Source organism: Syngnathus leptorhynchus, chromosome 2 (genome assembly GCF_054491065.1).
Source record: "Syngnathus leptorhynchus isolate UIUO chromosome 2, UIUO_Slep, whole genome shotgun sequence".
Classification (NCBI taxonomy): domain Eukaryota; kingdom Metazoa; phylum Chordata; class Actinopteri; order Syngnathiformes; family Syngnathidae; genus Syngnathus; species Syngnathus leptorhynchus.
In genome coordinates this window covers 20,370,991-20,387,606 of record NC_141196.1, presented here as the reverse complement: position 1 = coordinate 20,387,606, position 16,616 = coordinate 20,370,991, and the positions used below count along the sequence as shown (strand labels likewise).

The 16,616-nt window shown below is 41.3% G+C and overlaps 1 protein-coding gene across 1 annotated transcript in view; it reads right to left on the bottom strand.

Annotated features, from left to right (window-relative positions):
- tenm1 (teneurin transmembrane protein 1) overlaps positions 1-16,616 on the bottom strand; it is a 175,665-nt gene that overhangs the window by 111,525 nt on the left and 47,524 nt on the right. Inside the window, exon 4 of the mRNA XM_085905448.1 lies at positions 10,059-10,297. Within this exon, the coding sequence (XP_085761574.1) occupies positions 10,059-10,297 (239 nt within the window). The remainder of the gene's footprint in view (positions 1-10,058; positions 10,298-16,616) is intronic.

Genomic DNA, 16,616 nt, shown 5'->3' with positions numbered 1-16,616 from the left:
TTAGTTAATCAAAGACTCAAAACCAGGAGTCTCAAACTCACTTTATGTGAGAACCGCTGGTGACAGAATCTGGGTGTGTCTGGGCCGTATCAGGTATTCCACTAAAAAAGGGTTCAAGTATTCCAAAAAATAAATAATCTAAATGTTTCAATCTTTATTAACAATTGAGAGAATTACTTTCTCTAAAGAACATAAGCAATATTGGTGCTACTCTCACACGTCTCCTTATTTGAATAATTACATCTAAACTCTTGAGTACTGCAAATTTCTTTGTGCATTCAAGACATTTCGAGGTGATCCTGTGCTCAGCAAATTAAAAAAAACAGTCTTCCTCCTGTTTTTCTTGAAATTGGCTTTTCTTATCACCAACTTTTCTCTACGCAGCAGGTTTTGAAAAAGGCATGACTGGGACTGAGTGACAGGATATATTGTGCTTCCACTTGGTGTCACTGTCAGGAATGAGTGGAGCAGGGCAATCAAAGGCACCTTAGACCAGGGTTTATTGAAGGGAAGGGGGTTGGGCGAACAAAGACACAGGCGGGACAGTGGATCACGGACAGTGGGCAAGAAACAGAAGTCCACTCGGATCAGGAAAAGATACAGGAACGGGTTTTTACCATGAGCCTCCACACGAGACTGGGGGAAATGGACGAGCAGGACTGGAACAACAGGAGCAGAAACAGACGGGAAGCAACAGTAGACACTGACTGGGAGAAACCCGGGCAGGTCTTAAATTCACAAAGTATCAAGAGGGAGCAGGTGATAGTCATTACAGTGAGGAAAGGGCCGTGGCTGAGAGAAGTTGCCGGCTGAGTGTCCTATGGCACGGGCATGTGACAACTTCAGAATTTTGCTTCGCCCAAATCTTCGAAGGAAGTCCTCAGCCTGAGCTATGGTAGGCCATAAGTGACAAAAAAATGCCCAAGGCAAGAGTATGGCAAAAATGTTGGGGGCTGTACTAACATTAAACTTTGATGGGGTAGCAAAATATCATCCTGCAGGTCGTAAATGGCCCCAAGACAGATGTTTTGACAACTCTGCTTTCAAAAAGCCTTAGGTGTGATTGGTTATTTGGCTTGATGTACCCTGCATTGGCAACCAGAACCCAAGCTCTCGCTCCAAGTCAGCTAGGATAGTTTCCAGTTCACCTGAGATACTGGGCGTTGGAAAATGGAAAGATAGACGGTTTCTAACAATTCCATAAGGCAGTAATAATACCAAAGATCCAAATGCTCAACATTGTAACACCAGTGTCCAATATTTTTGGACTGTGTATTTACATTTATATTTCACATACCAGGAACAAATATAGAGTACAGTATGACTGTGTGAACGTTCACCTGACACATAAAACAGGCAGTGTGTGCAAATACACAAATTGCAAATAAATAAATTGTCAATTCTGGTCAGTGATATCAACTTCAATGTTTAGGGCCTGTCAAGTAAATTCCTAGATTTGTTTCTGACGAGATTAAACAATACCATATCTGAAGAAAATTTTGGAAACATAAGAAAGGCTTTGATTTGTGTAACACTGAATTGTGTCCATACAACAATCATGTATTTTTCTGTCTGTGTTCCTAATTTTTTGGGCATGGCTAAAACAGATGTCCAGTGATGTAGTTGAGCGACGGGTATGAGTCCTCTCTCGCAACTATGTAAACCAAAGAGAGAACTGTCTAATCAAGTGACAAAAATATGTTTGCATGTTTATTGATAACCAAGCTTTGATGTTTGGTTATGCAAGACGACTACTGACTTGTAAATGGCTCAGAATTGCATTTTGTTTCCTGTCGCTCAAACATGTTAGGATTTGTAGCCTTAAGAGTGTTGCTAGATTAGGTAACAACGATTTGTCTGGTCAAAGTAGCACTGTGGTGAATTGTGTCATCTGAGCGCAAACAACAAGAATTGTATGACTTGAACCATGCTGTATAAATCCAGTCTAAATAGTCATGTCACAAGTACAAGGGTAGGCTTGCAAGAAAGCCACCATGTGAAAATGGGAACAACTAAGTTCAATGAATTCTTGATTTATTTTTTACATTTATCAGAAAGAAAGGAGCCTTGATGAATCCATGTGCTCGACATCAAAAGCTCACGACCACAGTCTTCACCCCACCTTCCATGTGTCTCAAATAGAACCTGTTTCATTGGGCCCAGTAATGCCCCCCCCCCCCAATCGTGCCAGCCCGTCATCCTCGTTGTGATCAATGGGCATCCCGCCTATGCAGTGCTTAAGAGTATGTGTTGTTGTTATTGCTGTTCAGGCTTTTTGCCAAATTGGGCATTTTTTAAAATTCCAATCAAAACAATACAGAAATTATGTTGTTTAGCCGCAGTGAAATCACAAACATACAAAAGTATTCAGTCTTAAGTGGTTGTCCTGTAAAACAACACTTGGTGGAAGAAATACTGTTAAACTTTGTATTTGTCTGTGTGAAAGTTGCAGATGAGCAGGACCTAATTCCAGCTCATGTTGGTCAAGCGATAGAGTACTTACTGGACTGGTCGCCATACAATTGCAAGGCAGAGTACGTTACGTATAACAAACATGAGGGTTGCTGTTGTGTGGTTTTGGTTGTGGCATACTTTTGTTGGATGCTTACATAGAATATCTGTCACAAGCCCTTTACACATTGTTCACAGCATTTACGTAGAAACCTATTGGTGTTGTTTTAAAATGCTTCCAATAGGAGACATACTTCCGTAAACATGATCCATGGAACAGTTTTGTTTTCTAATGGTGTATTCGTGTTTGAACAAAGCACGTGCAACGTGAGCTACAGAAATTGCATGTACAAAGAGTCATATACCATCTCATCTGAAAGGGATGACTGAATGCTCTCTGCATAATTGACAGACTTTTCAGAAGTGCATGGGTATCTGCTGAAGTGATGCTTGTCTCTTGTTTGTCAGTATGGAAAAAAATAACTCATGTTTCCCCAGGAGATTTTTCCTTTGTGCTGTCAAGTTTAAGCATTCACTCATGATGCCTGTTAGACCATCCTTCCATATTTACAGCAAAGATGAAACCCCAAGAATAATAGTTAGAATGACAAAAATGTAATCTTGAACTCAATTTAGCAAGTAAATGTGAAATTGTTCCAAGTGAAAACTACAATAAATCACTGGATAATATCTTCTTGCTAAGCATAACAAAGCACTTGTTTTATCAATCCAACAGATTTTCATAATCATCAGTGTTTTTTCCAATATGCTGAAATTACAAATGCATAATGTATTATCAAGATGTGTTTACTGTATAATAATGTAATTACCAATAGAGGTCAATAGCTTTATTTGAATGATGTATTGTTTGAAACTAATGATACAGATGGGTGCCCATGACACACAAAGGGGTGGCATTCCAGCGCATATATCCTTTCCTTGCACCGGCCCTGCCAGAAAAATGACAGTCTTCATCACTTTGTGGTCACAAAGTGATGAGGCACCCCCGCACAGCCCCTGCAGACAAAACACGCCCACTGTCTTGGAGCAGCTTTCCCTGAAACTTTTTTTTTTTTTTTGTCTCATACACATACATTCACACCGTCATATGCGGGAATCGAACTCACCTACACCATCAATGACTCCCCCTTTCCCTGGACCTGGGGTTGAGAATGTGATCTGATTTTGGACCATCAAATAAGAATTTAGGATTTTTACATTTCTGAGTTTCTGTTCCCTCAGCTCCCTCTTGACAGTACCCCATTCAGTGGGGCGCAAGTCAGACGAGTTTGCTGGTCAATACTGTTAACTTCATGGCTATTAAACCAGGCTTTGTGGGAAATCCCAATTCTGCTGGCAAATAAAATCATTATGGCCTAAAATTTCGTTGGCAGAGGGGAGCAAAAAGTCCTTAAAACATCTCTGAGTAGACAGCTGTGTTAACTGTGGACTTGATAAAACAAAAAACAATGAACCTATACCAGTAAATTACATGGCTCTCCAAATCATTACTGACTAGAAAATTTACCAGTGGAATTTAAGGAACTTTACTTTTGTGCGCCTCCAGTTTCCCTCCATATTTTGGGACCCTAATTAGCAAATTAATACAAATTTACTTTTTACTTTGCTTTAATCTGTGGGGAGAGGCCAATATAGCACTGGGCAAAAGACTACTACTTTGAATCCTAAACCCAGCACAAACGCATGGGTACTGCTTACCTATGTTTCCCTTCCATATCGACCCGTGAATCTACTCAAAACATTAACAGCGCAGGCTATTTTGACATGAAACAGCCTCATGCGTATAGCAGCTATCACTATAGCATTAGCCACCCGCAAACTCTCATGAGCCTCAGGTCGCAGAATCCCATGAGCCTCGGCAAAGTGTAAACAATCGCGTTTCTCAAACGAGCTTCTATAAAATGATCGGAACTGACTAAAGTTTGATCTAACACATTGGTACTGCTTACCTGTGTTTCCCTTCCATATCGATCCATAAATTTACTCGAAACATTAACGGATCAGCCTATTTTGAAATGAAATAGCCTCACGGGTACAACAGCTATTCAGTGACGCCCTCTGACCACGGTTGCCGTAATGCTGGGAAGCGATACAACCTTGTAATTTACTAGTTGTACTAAAACGTACTTAAACATTTTGACAGAGCACTGTGTATAACCAGTATGGATCAACAAATTCATCAATTGATCCATATATAAGGCGCACCGAACTATAAGGCGCACTGTCGGCTTTTGAGAACATTTTAGGTTTTTAGGTGCGCCTAATAGTCCGGAAAATACAGTAAATTTTGGGAAGTACATTAGGACTTAAAAAATATTTTCAAAATTTTAGCAACCGCTCTGTCACAATAATGCGACCAGCGCGGTGCAGTTCCGCGGTCTGCAACACGCTACGGTTGCATGTTCGGCAGTGCGCTGCAGTTGCGCGATTGGACAAAATTAAGCTCCCTGCGCACTGAAGTACACTTAAATTTTGGAAAGTACATCGGGACTTTAAATTTCAAATTTCAGCGACGGCTCTGTCACAAGAATGCGACCAGCGCGGTGTAGTTGCACGGTCGGCGATGCGCTACGGTTGTGTGTTCGGCGGTGCACAGCAGTTGCGTGATTGGATTAAATGCGCAAATGAAAAAATGCTTAAAAAAGGTAGGGTTTTTTTTTGTCTTGGAACGGATTAAATAGTTTTCCATTATTTGTAATGGGAAAATATTATTCTGAATTAAAACGATTTACTTCTCGAACAACCTTCTGGAACGGATTGTGTTTGAAAACCGAGGCTCCACTGTATTAGACTTTTAATCAAGTGATATTCAACACAGTAAATTTATTTCCACCGGAAATATTTTCAGTTAAGACACTTGCAGTTTTCCGCAAGTATTGCATGCAGGTCTTTTATACAACACTACGAATTTTGTAATCATAATACTACAGGTGACTTTTCCTCCTCTTCTGTCAAAGGTGGTTAATTCATTGATTTAAATGACCTAATCATGATGTAATTAGAAAAGCTCATCATGTGGTACCCTCTGTCTCAACCTCCCCCCTTAACAAAGACATTAGGTCCATGACCACTGTAATCTTGGATTTGAAAATTTGATGTACAGGCGAACATGTCATCTTTTCTCATGTCACATCCATCTAAATGTAGTTGCCATGGTAATGGTGACATAGAGATCAATCATTGCCAAGCAGGAGTGGAGCATGACACCAATTAAAAGGTTACGTGGTCTCCTAGTCATCATTTACGCTCACTAATGCACTAATTACCAGGTCCGGGACATTAATGGGATAGCATGGTTCAACCAGGGGATTAATCTGCATGGTTTTGCTACGTGAATGAGTGTGTGTGTCTGTGTGAACCAACTGGGCAGAGTTGGGATATCTGCACATGAAGACCCTGGGCTGAGGTTGAGGCTGGATTCTATGATGCATTTTAAATGCTGTTTCACTCACTAGAATCTACTGTACATTGATTATTTTCTTGTGTGAGTGACTGTGGTTGCTGAGATGCTTTTTGTTATTCTTGAATTGTTTATTCTCTCCTCCTTGAACCCTCGACTGCATTAAGGTGACAGTGTGTCTCAGTTATCCTAGATGCTCAATTGTCAGCTGGTAAAGTCACATAGGGCAAGATGAGGGACCAGAAAATGCACGGCTCATAACTCCCTTTAAACAATATTGAACCAAGTTTTCCCTTGCCCATAAGCCAGGCCTGGAAGTGCCTCTTGATGGTCTGCACTTTATTGGCCCAGCCAGGTAGGGACCTTGGCTTTGAGATCCCTAGCTACAGAAACTGGCTCTAGGGACATGGACCATCAGGGTTCTGGCAGGTAAGGATCCTGAGCTGTTGTGGGAGATCAAGACAATCCACCTAAAAATGATAGACTTGCCTAAATGCTTCATTTTGGCTTGGGAACTAGTCCTCTGAAGGAGAGTTGGACTCTTTTCCATCCTAGATTTGTCCCCATTGAGAGCTGCTTAGTTGTTGTGGCCATTCTTATGTCTTCCGGCTCAATGCTCTGCTATCTGACATCAAACAACAGATCAGAGTACCCACCGTCTTTGGAATCATTGGAGGGAGTACTGGAGAGCAGTACTGGTGGACATTCTGTTATTCTTGGGTGACAATGGCAATGAGCTCTGAAAGGGCCAGATTGAAAAGAATGTCACAACTCATCTGAACCCAGATGGTGTTTTGTTATTGGACTTTGTGCGCACCACAGATATAGTCAATACCATGTTCAAACATAAGAGTAGCCATACTTGCCTTTGCCACCAGAACACCGTAGGTTGCAGTTTGATTATCATTTTTGTGGTGGTATTATCAGACTCGTAAGTCTGTATATCTTGGCCACTCAGGTGAAGAGTGTTGGTGTGAGAATGCCAGTAAGGCCTGGTAGACCTAAACAAGTTACAATGGCGTATATCCGTTTTGGCTGACACGTGCAAAATCATGTGGACTGTGAGGGGAGGTCGTTGGATTCACAGTCGTAGTGTGTTGCAACCACTGGAGGTTAGCACTGTTTCACTTCCATAGTAAGATCTATTTGTGAGTTTTGGAGAGGAAGACCAATCAGGAAGTAAAACTTGAGTTCCAGCAGGCATACTGTGTTATCGTCTTGGCGAAGGAAAAATGGACCAGCACTATACCCTCAAAAGAATCCAGTAGCATGCATGGAAGTTCACCCAACCATTGTGCATGTGTTTGTCAACTGTTTGTCAAAGGCGTTAACCTGTGTCCCTCTGATCCCTCTAAAACCGGCGTCAGAGTTTGGTCTACATTGCTGGCAGTAAGTCAAATTTGTTTTTAGTGAGGGTTGGTCTCTGCCAATGTAACTTTGTCATTCCACATCGTACTACTACATGCTACTGTGATCCTACTCATAACCTTTATGGACATAAGATTCTGTTGGGCTCTGGAATCTACCTCATCCAGGAGGGGCTCATAATAGAGGAACTGCTCCTGCACATCAAGAGGATGTGACTCAGTCATCTTCTGGGAATGCCTCCTGGGCCCCCCTCTTGATGAGAGTCTTGAGTCTTCATGAGATGAGTCTTCATGACATGTTCCACCGACAAGAGGCTTCATGGAGGACATTACATGCTGACGATCCCGGCTAGCCTGGGAACACATTGAGGTGCTACCTGGAGAAATTGGATGAAGTGGGTGAGGAGAACAAAGTATGTTCTTTCCTGCCCCTTCAACCCCCGGATAAGTGGGAGATACCCGAGTACCTCAACAGGAACATTTTCAAGGCAAATCCTAACAAGAAGCCAGAGTTACCTCAGCTCCTGCAGTGTGTGCAGTGACTCCACTTTCAGTCCCCCAAGATGACAAGCATCATACCCTATGTCCTAGGCAGAGCCCAGAATTGCCTCCAAGGCACAAATTTTAGCCGTTTGTATCCAGGATCTTGTTCTTTTGGTCCCAACTCAGAGCTCGAAGTGGGAATGGTTCCGTGTTCTGTTTGTAGATTTAACTTTGGCGGAAATGTATGTGTGCACGCCAACATGTGCGCTCAGATGGTGAAAGGAGTGCACGTTTGCACACACGCGTCGCTTTGAGGAAGCATTGGGTAGGAGTTGAAACTCCTGATGAGATTCTGCAGACCCTAAAAATATGTTTCTATCTGCCAGGTCAGACATGGCATCATCTCCCATGGAGAGAGTTGCCAAGCAGATGTAGGCATACTTATTTCTCCTGTGGATCGATGCCTTGACCCCAGTGGATGAGAGGGTAGCTTCCCTCCCCCTTTGTGTAATGAATCAAACAACAGTTCAGAGTACCCACACTTCTTGGAGTCCTTGGAGAGATGTGCGAGTGCTTTTACTGGGGATTTTGTAATTTTTCTGAGGGACTTCAATGCTCACACAGGTAATGACAGTGAGACCTTGAACGACAACATTTGGAGGAATGCACCTTAGCCCACCCTGATTAAAACCCTAGCTGTGTTCTCTTATTGAACTTATGTGATTATTTCAGATTGTCCATGAAGAACACAATGTTGAAACATAAACGTGTCCTTTTGCGCAATTTGCATCAGGACACCCTAAGCCGCAGTTCAATGATCCACTTCAACAAACCTGCGATTATATGTCTTGGATTCAGCAGAAGAGAGGGTCTAGGTGTGTTAGCTCCAATGGGCAACACCAGAGTCCAAGAGTTTCTACTCTGTCTCAAGATGACTGGTTCCAGACTATGTCTTGTCAGAATGTCTCCACCTCGCACACAGCTCGGGCTTTGCCTACCAGAGTAGTGGCATTTCACTTCCCTAGAGCCATCTTCTGTCGGCTTGGATTAGACCGCCGACGTCGCTGTCATGGGCTCACATTGTAGCCAAACCCTACAGCCCCTCTCACAGGTGGTGAGCCCATGAGAAGGGGCACCCACATTGTCATTTCAGGTAGAGTTTGGCCAGGCCCTATGGCTGCAGGACTGTCTAACAGCTTGCCTTGGAGCCCCACCTTCAGGCCCTGCTTCAGACCGGTGACCGGTGTTCGGGCAAAAAACATCTTCCAATATTTTTTCCTCATCAAAGGAATCTTTTGAGCCATCCCCTTAAATAGGATGTGTTCACAATGGGTGACCCTGCCAGAAGAATAAACCACCAGACATTTTAGCTCCTAGGGTCAGTGGGACACACAACTGCCTCCAGCATAGTAAAATGACGGCTCCAGTGGGGGGCACCACCAGGTGTGTTTGATTGAAAGTGGAATATTTAAAAAAAATCTTAAAATCATAGGGTCAAAGGCTAAAATGGGATCGATGAGAGTCTGCGACACAGAGAGAGAGGGAAGGAAAGAGAGAAAGAAGAGAGAAAAACAGAGAAAAATGGACAGAGAGAGGGAGTGAGAGATGGAGAGAGAAAGAGAGAGAGAGAGAGCTACGCGAGTCACAATTTACTGAATTTGTGTATCTATTCATCAAATAATAATTGCCAGTTTTGTGTGTTTTGGTCCAGTGACTCAGATGCAATTCAGAATTTCCCACAGATTTGGAATGCATTACTTTCTGTGGTTAAATCTATTTTGCACAGCTTATTACTACACCATTCTGGTTGTATATTTGCCTTTTAGTAGTTTTAATAGATTATATTTCATGGAAATTGCTTCTTTGGTAATTTGCTTTGAAATTATTGGCAGAAATAAAATAAAACACACAACAACAACAAGAGAACCCATTTCCTCTCATCCTTACAGCCAGTAAAAACATTATTCAATAATACATGCACTGTAATTATGGTCTTGAATTGTTTCTGCAATAATAATTTTGTTGACAAACCCCACCCCTACCAAAACCACTATTGCCATCCATCATCCTGATCATCCTCCATCAATCATTAATCATCATTCTCATCCTCATCATCAATCATCAAAAGGTCCTTTTTTTTAATCAAATAAGTTAAAAAAAATAGGGGAATTTTATTCAAGAGTGAGCTCAAAATAAAAAGGAACAATAATTGGTCCAAATACTATTTCTGCTCAGAATTTCAATGAAAGTTTTCAACAGACGCATAGCATCTTTTGATAGAGATAATGTAAAAAAAAAGGACGTATATAGGAATGTCATGCAGAAAAGTAACTCACCAATGACGTATGTAAGCAGCAGAGCCAAGGTAAGCGTAAGAAGTGATGCAGATAACGCTGTGCACTTCCAGTTGCAGCAGCGATGAGGCTTGTTGAAAGTAAACAGTGGTCTGGTCACACTGCTGCGGGGAAGGGGCCTGGGCGGAGGCGAGTACACTGTCCCAGAGGTCAAGGGGTAACCCTGCCCTGCACCTGAAAGCAGGGCTGATGAGCCTGAGCCTTGCTTGAACAGGAAGTGTCTAAAATGGAGATATAAATCACATTTATTTCAAATAGTTGAATGTTAAAAATACATTTACTGTAGATGAAACCGCTTTGCTTAGATGACACGTTCCAAGGCAAGTGTCGGTTGGGTGTCTACGGGTGGGCTGGGGTGGGCATTGCCCACCCAAATATAAGACGTGCCCACCCAGAAGAATCATCTGCTCATCCAATAAAAACTCTAACAAAAATCACTGTTATTTCTTTTTTTATTTTATTTTTTTAGCGTTCATAGCTTTCTGTCATTGGGCATCAAAAATGCACCGCTAACTAATTGGCTCTTATGAAGGTGTGGGCATTCTTAGTGCTGCTCCTTTACATCAGTAAACCACGAGACTTACATAATGCGGTACAGATGAGGTCAAGTAAACATCTAAACCTGTTTGGAGCTATCTGCGTTCAGCAATCTAAATAAATTCGTTAATACCTTAATATCTATCATTTCGCTGGTTCTTACAAGTTGCCTTGTAAAGTTTACCGTTGTGTTTTTACATTTCGAAGGTTGCGTGTTTCTTTTAAGTTACCAGCTCACTTGGTGATTTTACGTTGATAATTAGCTAGCTTCAGGCTACCTGGAGTAGATTTGTTGCTGGTCACAGAAGTAGGCTTGTCAGGTATAAAATGATTTTACCAAAGGCTAACAGGATTAGTTTTATTTAGCTAGGTGGGTAAATCTTTCAGCATAGCTCAGTGGCTCATTTATAAAAACAGGCATGTAGTAACAACCCCGGACTCCCCTACTAAAATTGGATGCTGTAATTGTATTCTCTCCCACCCCTGTTCTCAAAACTAAATCACGGCCTGTTTACATACCCTATTTAGGAAAAGCAACATTTTTGCTCTTTTTGCAAATACCACCCAAAGATGACATACCAGTAACACCTCTGGCAAGCGTTATGTGTCCACACAAAATATAAAGCAGTACGCTTTCATTGACTCTTCAACTACTACTATTCTTTAAATCTTTAATTGACCTCTGGTCGTTGTTTTCATCTTGGATACAGATGAAGTTGTTGCGTAAAGTTCTTAACTGCCTAAATAGCAACTGTCCCTGACATTTTTTTTTTAATCAAATCGTCCAAGGCAGCTAATTAAGACAGCTGAATGAAGATGTACATTTTACTAAATTTGGTGCTCAAAAATTAGTAAATACAGTGCAGTATGTAGAATTCATATCGCCATGATTATTAAACACAAAAAAAACATTTATGTTGCTCTACAGCAATATAGACAAAAAAAACATTACCAAGGTTTGCTACATTGCATGTTAAAAAGCGGTTTTACCATTGCAACCTTATTTCTGAGTCGCTATTGGTTTGCACAATCTATATCCCTTAAATTTTACGCCACTTCTGAGACCAATGAGATTGTAACATGAAACTAATGCATAATTTTCTGAGGTAGCAAGTATTTGTATCAAAGTTTAAATATGCATATCAGCCTTGACTGCTTTCTTAGTCTGGAGAAGACTTGACTGATATTCATTTAAAGGGCACACGTGCAAGTGAAGAGACAGCTAAAAATTCAGACACGCATGACCTCATCATGAGATATTTGAATCATTTATAATGCACATCTTTATGCCCATATGTATGTATGTGCTCTTTTAATCAGAGACATCTCTTAAATTAGCATTAATACTGCAGCAAAATTTCATCTGAAAAACTAACGTAAAGAAATAAATGTAGTCTCCCAGGATTGGGATTCCAGTCATATTGCATATTCAGTTCCACCGGAAACATCAGGGGATGTTTGAGATTATTTGTGTTGTTAGTCACCTAAATGTTGAACAGAGGCTGTGATGTACCGAAGTCAAATTCCTTGTTTGGCACGCTCAAACATGGCGAATAAAAACTCTTGAATCTTTAAAAACACGAGTCGCCTCAATATGAAATAGCTTACGATTACCTGCATTCAAATTTTGAACCAAAAGCTTTATTATTATTTGTTGCTAATGATAATAAGAGTAATACTACTACTAATAATTATTATTATGGATTCTTATGATTATTATTATTATTTGATGTTTCTGAATGGAGTAGTTGTCTGTAGGCTGTTTGCATTCGGGCTTAGAAAATTATAAACTGAGAAAATGGAAGACGTGAACCGTAGAAAAAGAAAAGGATGAAAAAGGATGTGACTATAGAACATAAGAAAAGGCGGCCTTGATGCTGTTTTGAACCTAGCAAGGGCAGATATGTGGGAGTATTTCATTTATTTTATAAGACAGCTGATAGAAAATGAATTCACCTAAATCTGCACAACAATGCTTGTGTGTTTTTTTTTTTTTTTTTAAATAAATGTGCTTTTATTTTTACTTGATTTTTTTTAACTTGTTACATGCGAATACATTCAGGTAATGAAAGAACTGAGGACCCTCTTTGTAATTGTCATGTGAAAGTTTGAAAAATAAGGAATGAAAAAGCCCATCAACAAAGATCACAATTACTTACAATTACTAACCCAATCTTTTGGGGACTTCAACATGAGGACTCAGTTTAGGAATGCATTAGATAGACACCCACCCCCCTTTTTTTCTAAGCAGAAACAATGTTTTAGATGGCAGATGAAGATAAACATGATAAAATTAAGGAATAAATATTTTCACGGACGGTATTGCGTTTACATAATGGAGGGAAGGACTGCAAGGTGTAAGATGAGGACTGCATTCAATAGACCCCCCCCCCCCTTTTTGTTATGCAGAAATAAAGTTTTAAATGGCAGATGAAGATAAACATGATAAAATTAAGAGCAATAAGTATTTTTACTAACTGTATTGTGTTTATATAATGGAGGGAAGGACTGCAAGGTGTGAGCTCAGGACACATGAATACATGATGTCCAATTTAAAAAAGTGGACCTCGGGAGGCAAATAGGAAGTATAAGCAGCCTTTGCAGTGCACCATTCTCTTACTCAAATTTGAACGTGAACTAAGTCTGTTAGTGATGCTATTCAAGAGGAATGTCTTATCTTCAGTGAAATGTAATTGTATTTTACATGTTTTACAAGGTATGTACCGCATTTTTCGGAGTATAAGTTGCGGGTTTTTTTTCATAGTTTGACTTATACTCAGGAACGATTTATATGTGAAATTATTCACAAATTTTGATTTTATCATTAACAAATTACTTTCTAGTTCAGTGGTGCCTCGGTTTTTTAACACAATCCGTTCCAGAAGGCTGTTCGAGAAGTGAATCGTTCTAATTCCTTATCATGTTTTTCCATTACAAATAATGGAAAAAAAAATAATCCGTTCCAAGAAAAAAAAAAAACGCGCCTTTTTTAAGCATGTTTTCATTTGCGCATTTCTGTCCAATCGCACAACTGCAGCACACCGCCGAACACGCAACCGCTCAACTGCACTGCACTGGTTGCATTATTGTGACAGAGCCGTCGCTGAAATTTAGAAAATACTTTTATAGTCCTGATGTACTTTCCAAAATTTAAGTGGACCTCAGTGCGCAGGGAGCTTAATTTTGTCCGATCACGCAACTGCAGCGTACCGCAGAACGCGCCACCGTAGCGCGCCGCCGACCGCGCAACTACACCGCGCTGATCGCATTATTGTGACAGAGCCGTCGCTAAAATTTAGAAAATATTTTTAAAGTCCTAATGGACTTTCCAAAATTTAAGTGGACCTTAGTGCGCAGGGAGCTTAATTTAGTCCGATCGCGCAACCGCAGCGTGCCGGCCGGGCGCTCACTGTCGCATTGCTTGAGGAGCGTCTTTGTGTTTTAGGATAGCTTTACTGCTCCCACTTGCTTCATTTGGAGGCATGATTAGAGTTGATGCAATCCTCAGAGTAACGAGAATGTAATAACGAACGGGGTCAGTTGGCATGCGGGTCCTCTCGGCTCATCTCATGAGGTTCTACAACCGAATTTTATCCGAACATTTTTTGTTCGAATACCGAATTGTTCGAGAACCGGGACGTTCGAAAACCGAGGCTCCACTGTATAGTTGATCATTTCACGTTATTTTCACTTTAAACCGCATGATGGCACACTATGGCTGTGGAATAATGCCCCAAGTTGAAGAGTTCAAGTATCTTGGGGTCTTGTTCGCGAGTGAGGGCAGGATGGAGCGCGAGATCGACAGGCGGATCAGTGCACTCCCTTAGAGATAAGGTAAGAAGCTCGGTCACCCGGGAGAGACTCGGAGCAGAGCCGCTGCTCCTCCACGTTGAAAGGAGCCAGATGAAGTGGCTCGGGCATCGCATCAGGATGCGTCTTGGACGCCTCCCTTGGGAGGTGTTCCGGGCATGTCCCACTGGTAGGAGACCCAGTTGACGACCCAGGACGCGCTGGAGAGACTATGTCTCTCAGCTGGCCTGGGAACGCCTTGGATCCCCCGGGATGAGCTGGATGAAGTGGCTGGGGAGAGGGAAGTCTGGGCGTCCCTCCTAAAGCTACTGCCCCCGCGACCCAACCCTGGATAATCGGATGAAAATGGATGGATGAATGGATGGATGGATGGATGGATGGATGGATGGATGGATGGATGGATGGATGGATTTAATGATTTGGAGTGACACAAATGGTTTGATAAAGGTGTTATTTATTTTATACTTATTTGGATAACTGTTAATGTTACGTCAGGCCCGTTCTCAGCTCCTTGTTTGTGTTTATGTCACGTTAGCATACCGTATTGTTTAGCCTGTTGTTGCTGGTTCATGTCTGTTCCTGGTATTGGATTTTGTCAAATACATTTCCCCCAAAATGCGACTTATACTCCGGTGCGACATATATGTTTTTACCCCCTTCATTGTGCATTATGTGGCTGATGCGACTTATACTCCAAAGCGACTTTTTGTCCGAAAAATACGGTAAATACTGTTTTTTAACCCCTCTTGTGTGCCCACTCTTGGGTGTGGATACTGCTGGCAACTGAACCTTCCCCTGGGAATCAATAAAGTATCTATCTATCTATCTATCTATCTATCTATCTATCTATCTATCTATCTATCTATCTATCTATCTATCTATCTATCTATCTATCTATCTATCTATCTATCTATCTATCTATCTATCTATCTATCTATCTATCTATCTATCTATCTATCTATCATCCATCCATCCATCCATCCATCCATCCACCCAACCCCTTCCTTCCTTCCTTCCTTCCTTCCTTCCTTCCTTCCTTCCTTCCTTCCTTCCTTCCTTCCTTCCTTCCTTCCTTCCTTCCTTCCTTCCATCCATCCATCCATCCATCTATCTATGTGTGCATTTTCTTTTGCTAGACAATATTACCCCATTGCCCCAGGTTACGCCGTGCTCTACTGACATTAATTCTGGTTGACGGTGTGCAATGCACAGCTTTGCCTGGCTTCGTTCTCTTTGAGCAGTAGGTGTGAGGTCACAGGCTGCTAGTGGGTCTCCAAAGGGTCCGCAGAGGACTGGTCATTAATGTCAAGCCAGACAGCAGAATGATCGCATTGAACCTACACTATCCCTTCATTTGCAACCACATATTGACAAATTATAATGTTTTGCAAGAGGAGCCCCATTGAATTTCGTAATATACAATTATATAAGGTCACTCTGGAATTAATATGGACACAAAGCTTGGAAAAGATGCTCACAGTGGAGTTGTGACATGAAATAATGGTTGTGTCAATACAATTACAGGAAAAATAATAATAAAATAGAATTTCTTGAGAAATAATTAGATGAGAAATAAGGTGTGTTTTTCATTAATTGCCTGTGATGAAATAAAATTTAGACAGCCATACAAATGTCATACATTTAAATTAAGAGGGTGCTACGTTTTATAGTGCTTTCGCGCAGTCGTAATCCATTTAAATTTTAAAATCTGGTATCACGAGATTTTTCTGAAGGATTAGTGTTCTCTTGTTTATCTTCTTCCAGTCTTTGTGTTTCTTATGGTCGGTTTGTCTAAGTCATGTGGCCCCATGGCAGTTTAACACAAGACAGATGACATCCATCCTTCAATGTCGGCCTCCCTTCCTCTGCTCATCCACCCATCCAGCATCAGCTGAAGGGTGGGAGTCAGATGGGGGACACAGAGGCTGGACAACCAACAGGTCAATGCTAGTTCAAGTCTAAAAGGAGATAAACTTGGGGGACATACAGCACCATACAGCCTGCAGAAAACAAGCATACGCAAAAAGATGACAGATGCAGCTGGACATTTCAATGCTGCTGGGACGATCGCAAAGTGAGATCCACATCTGCCCTCTTGTTTGTTTTTTTCCAAGAAAAAATTACCTCAAAAACAGGCTCCATCTGATGATGTTGTGTTTGCAAACCTACGTGGACTTTAAATCTTCATGTGAG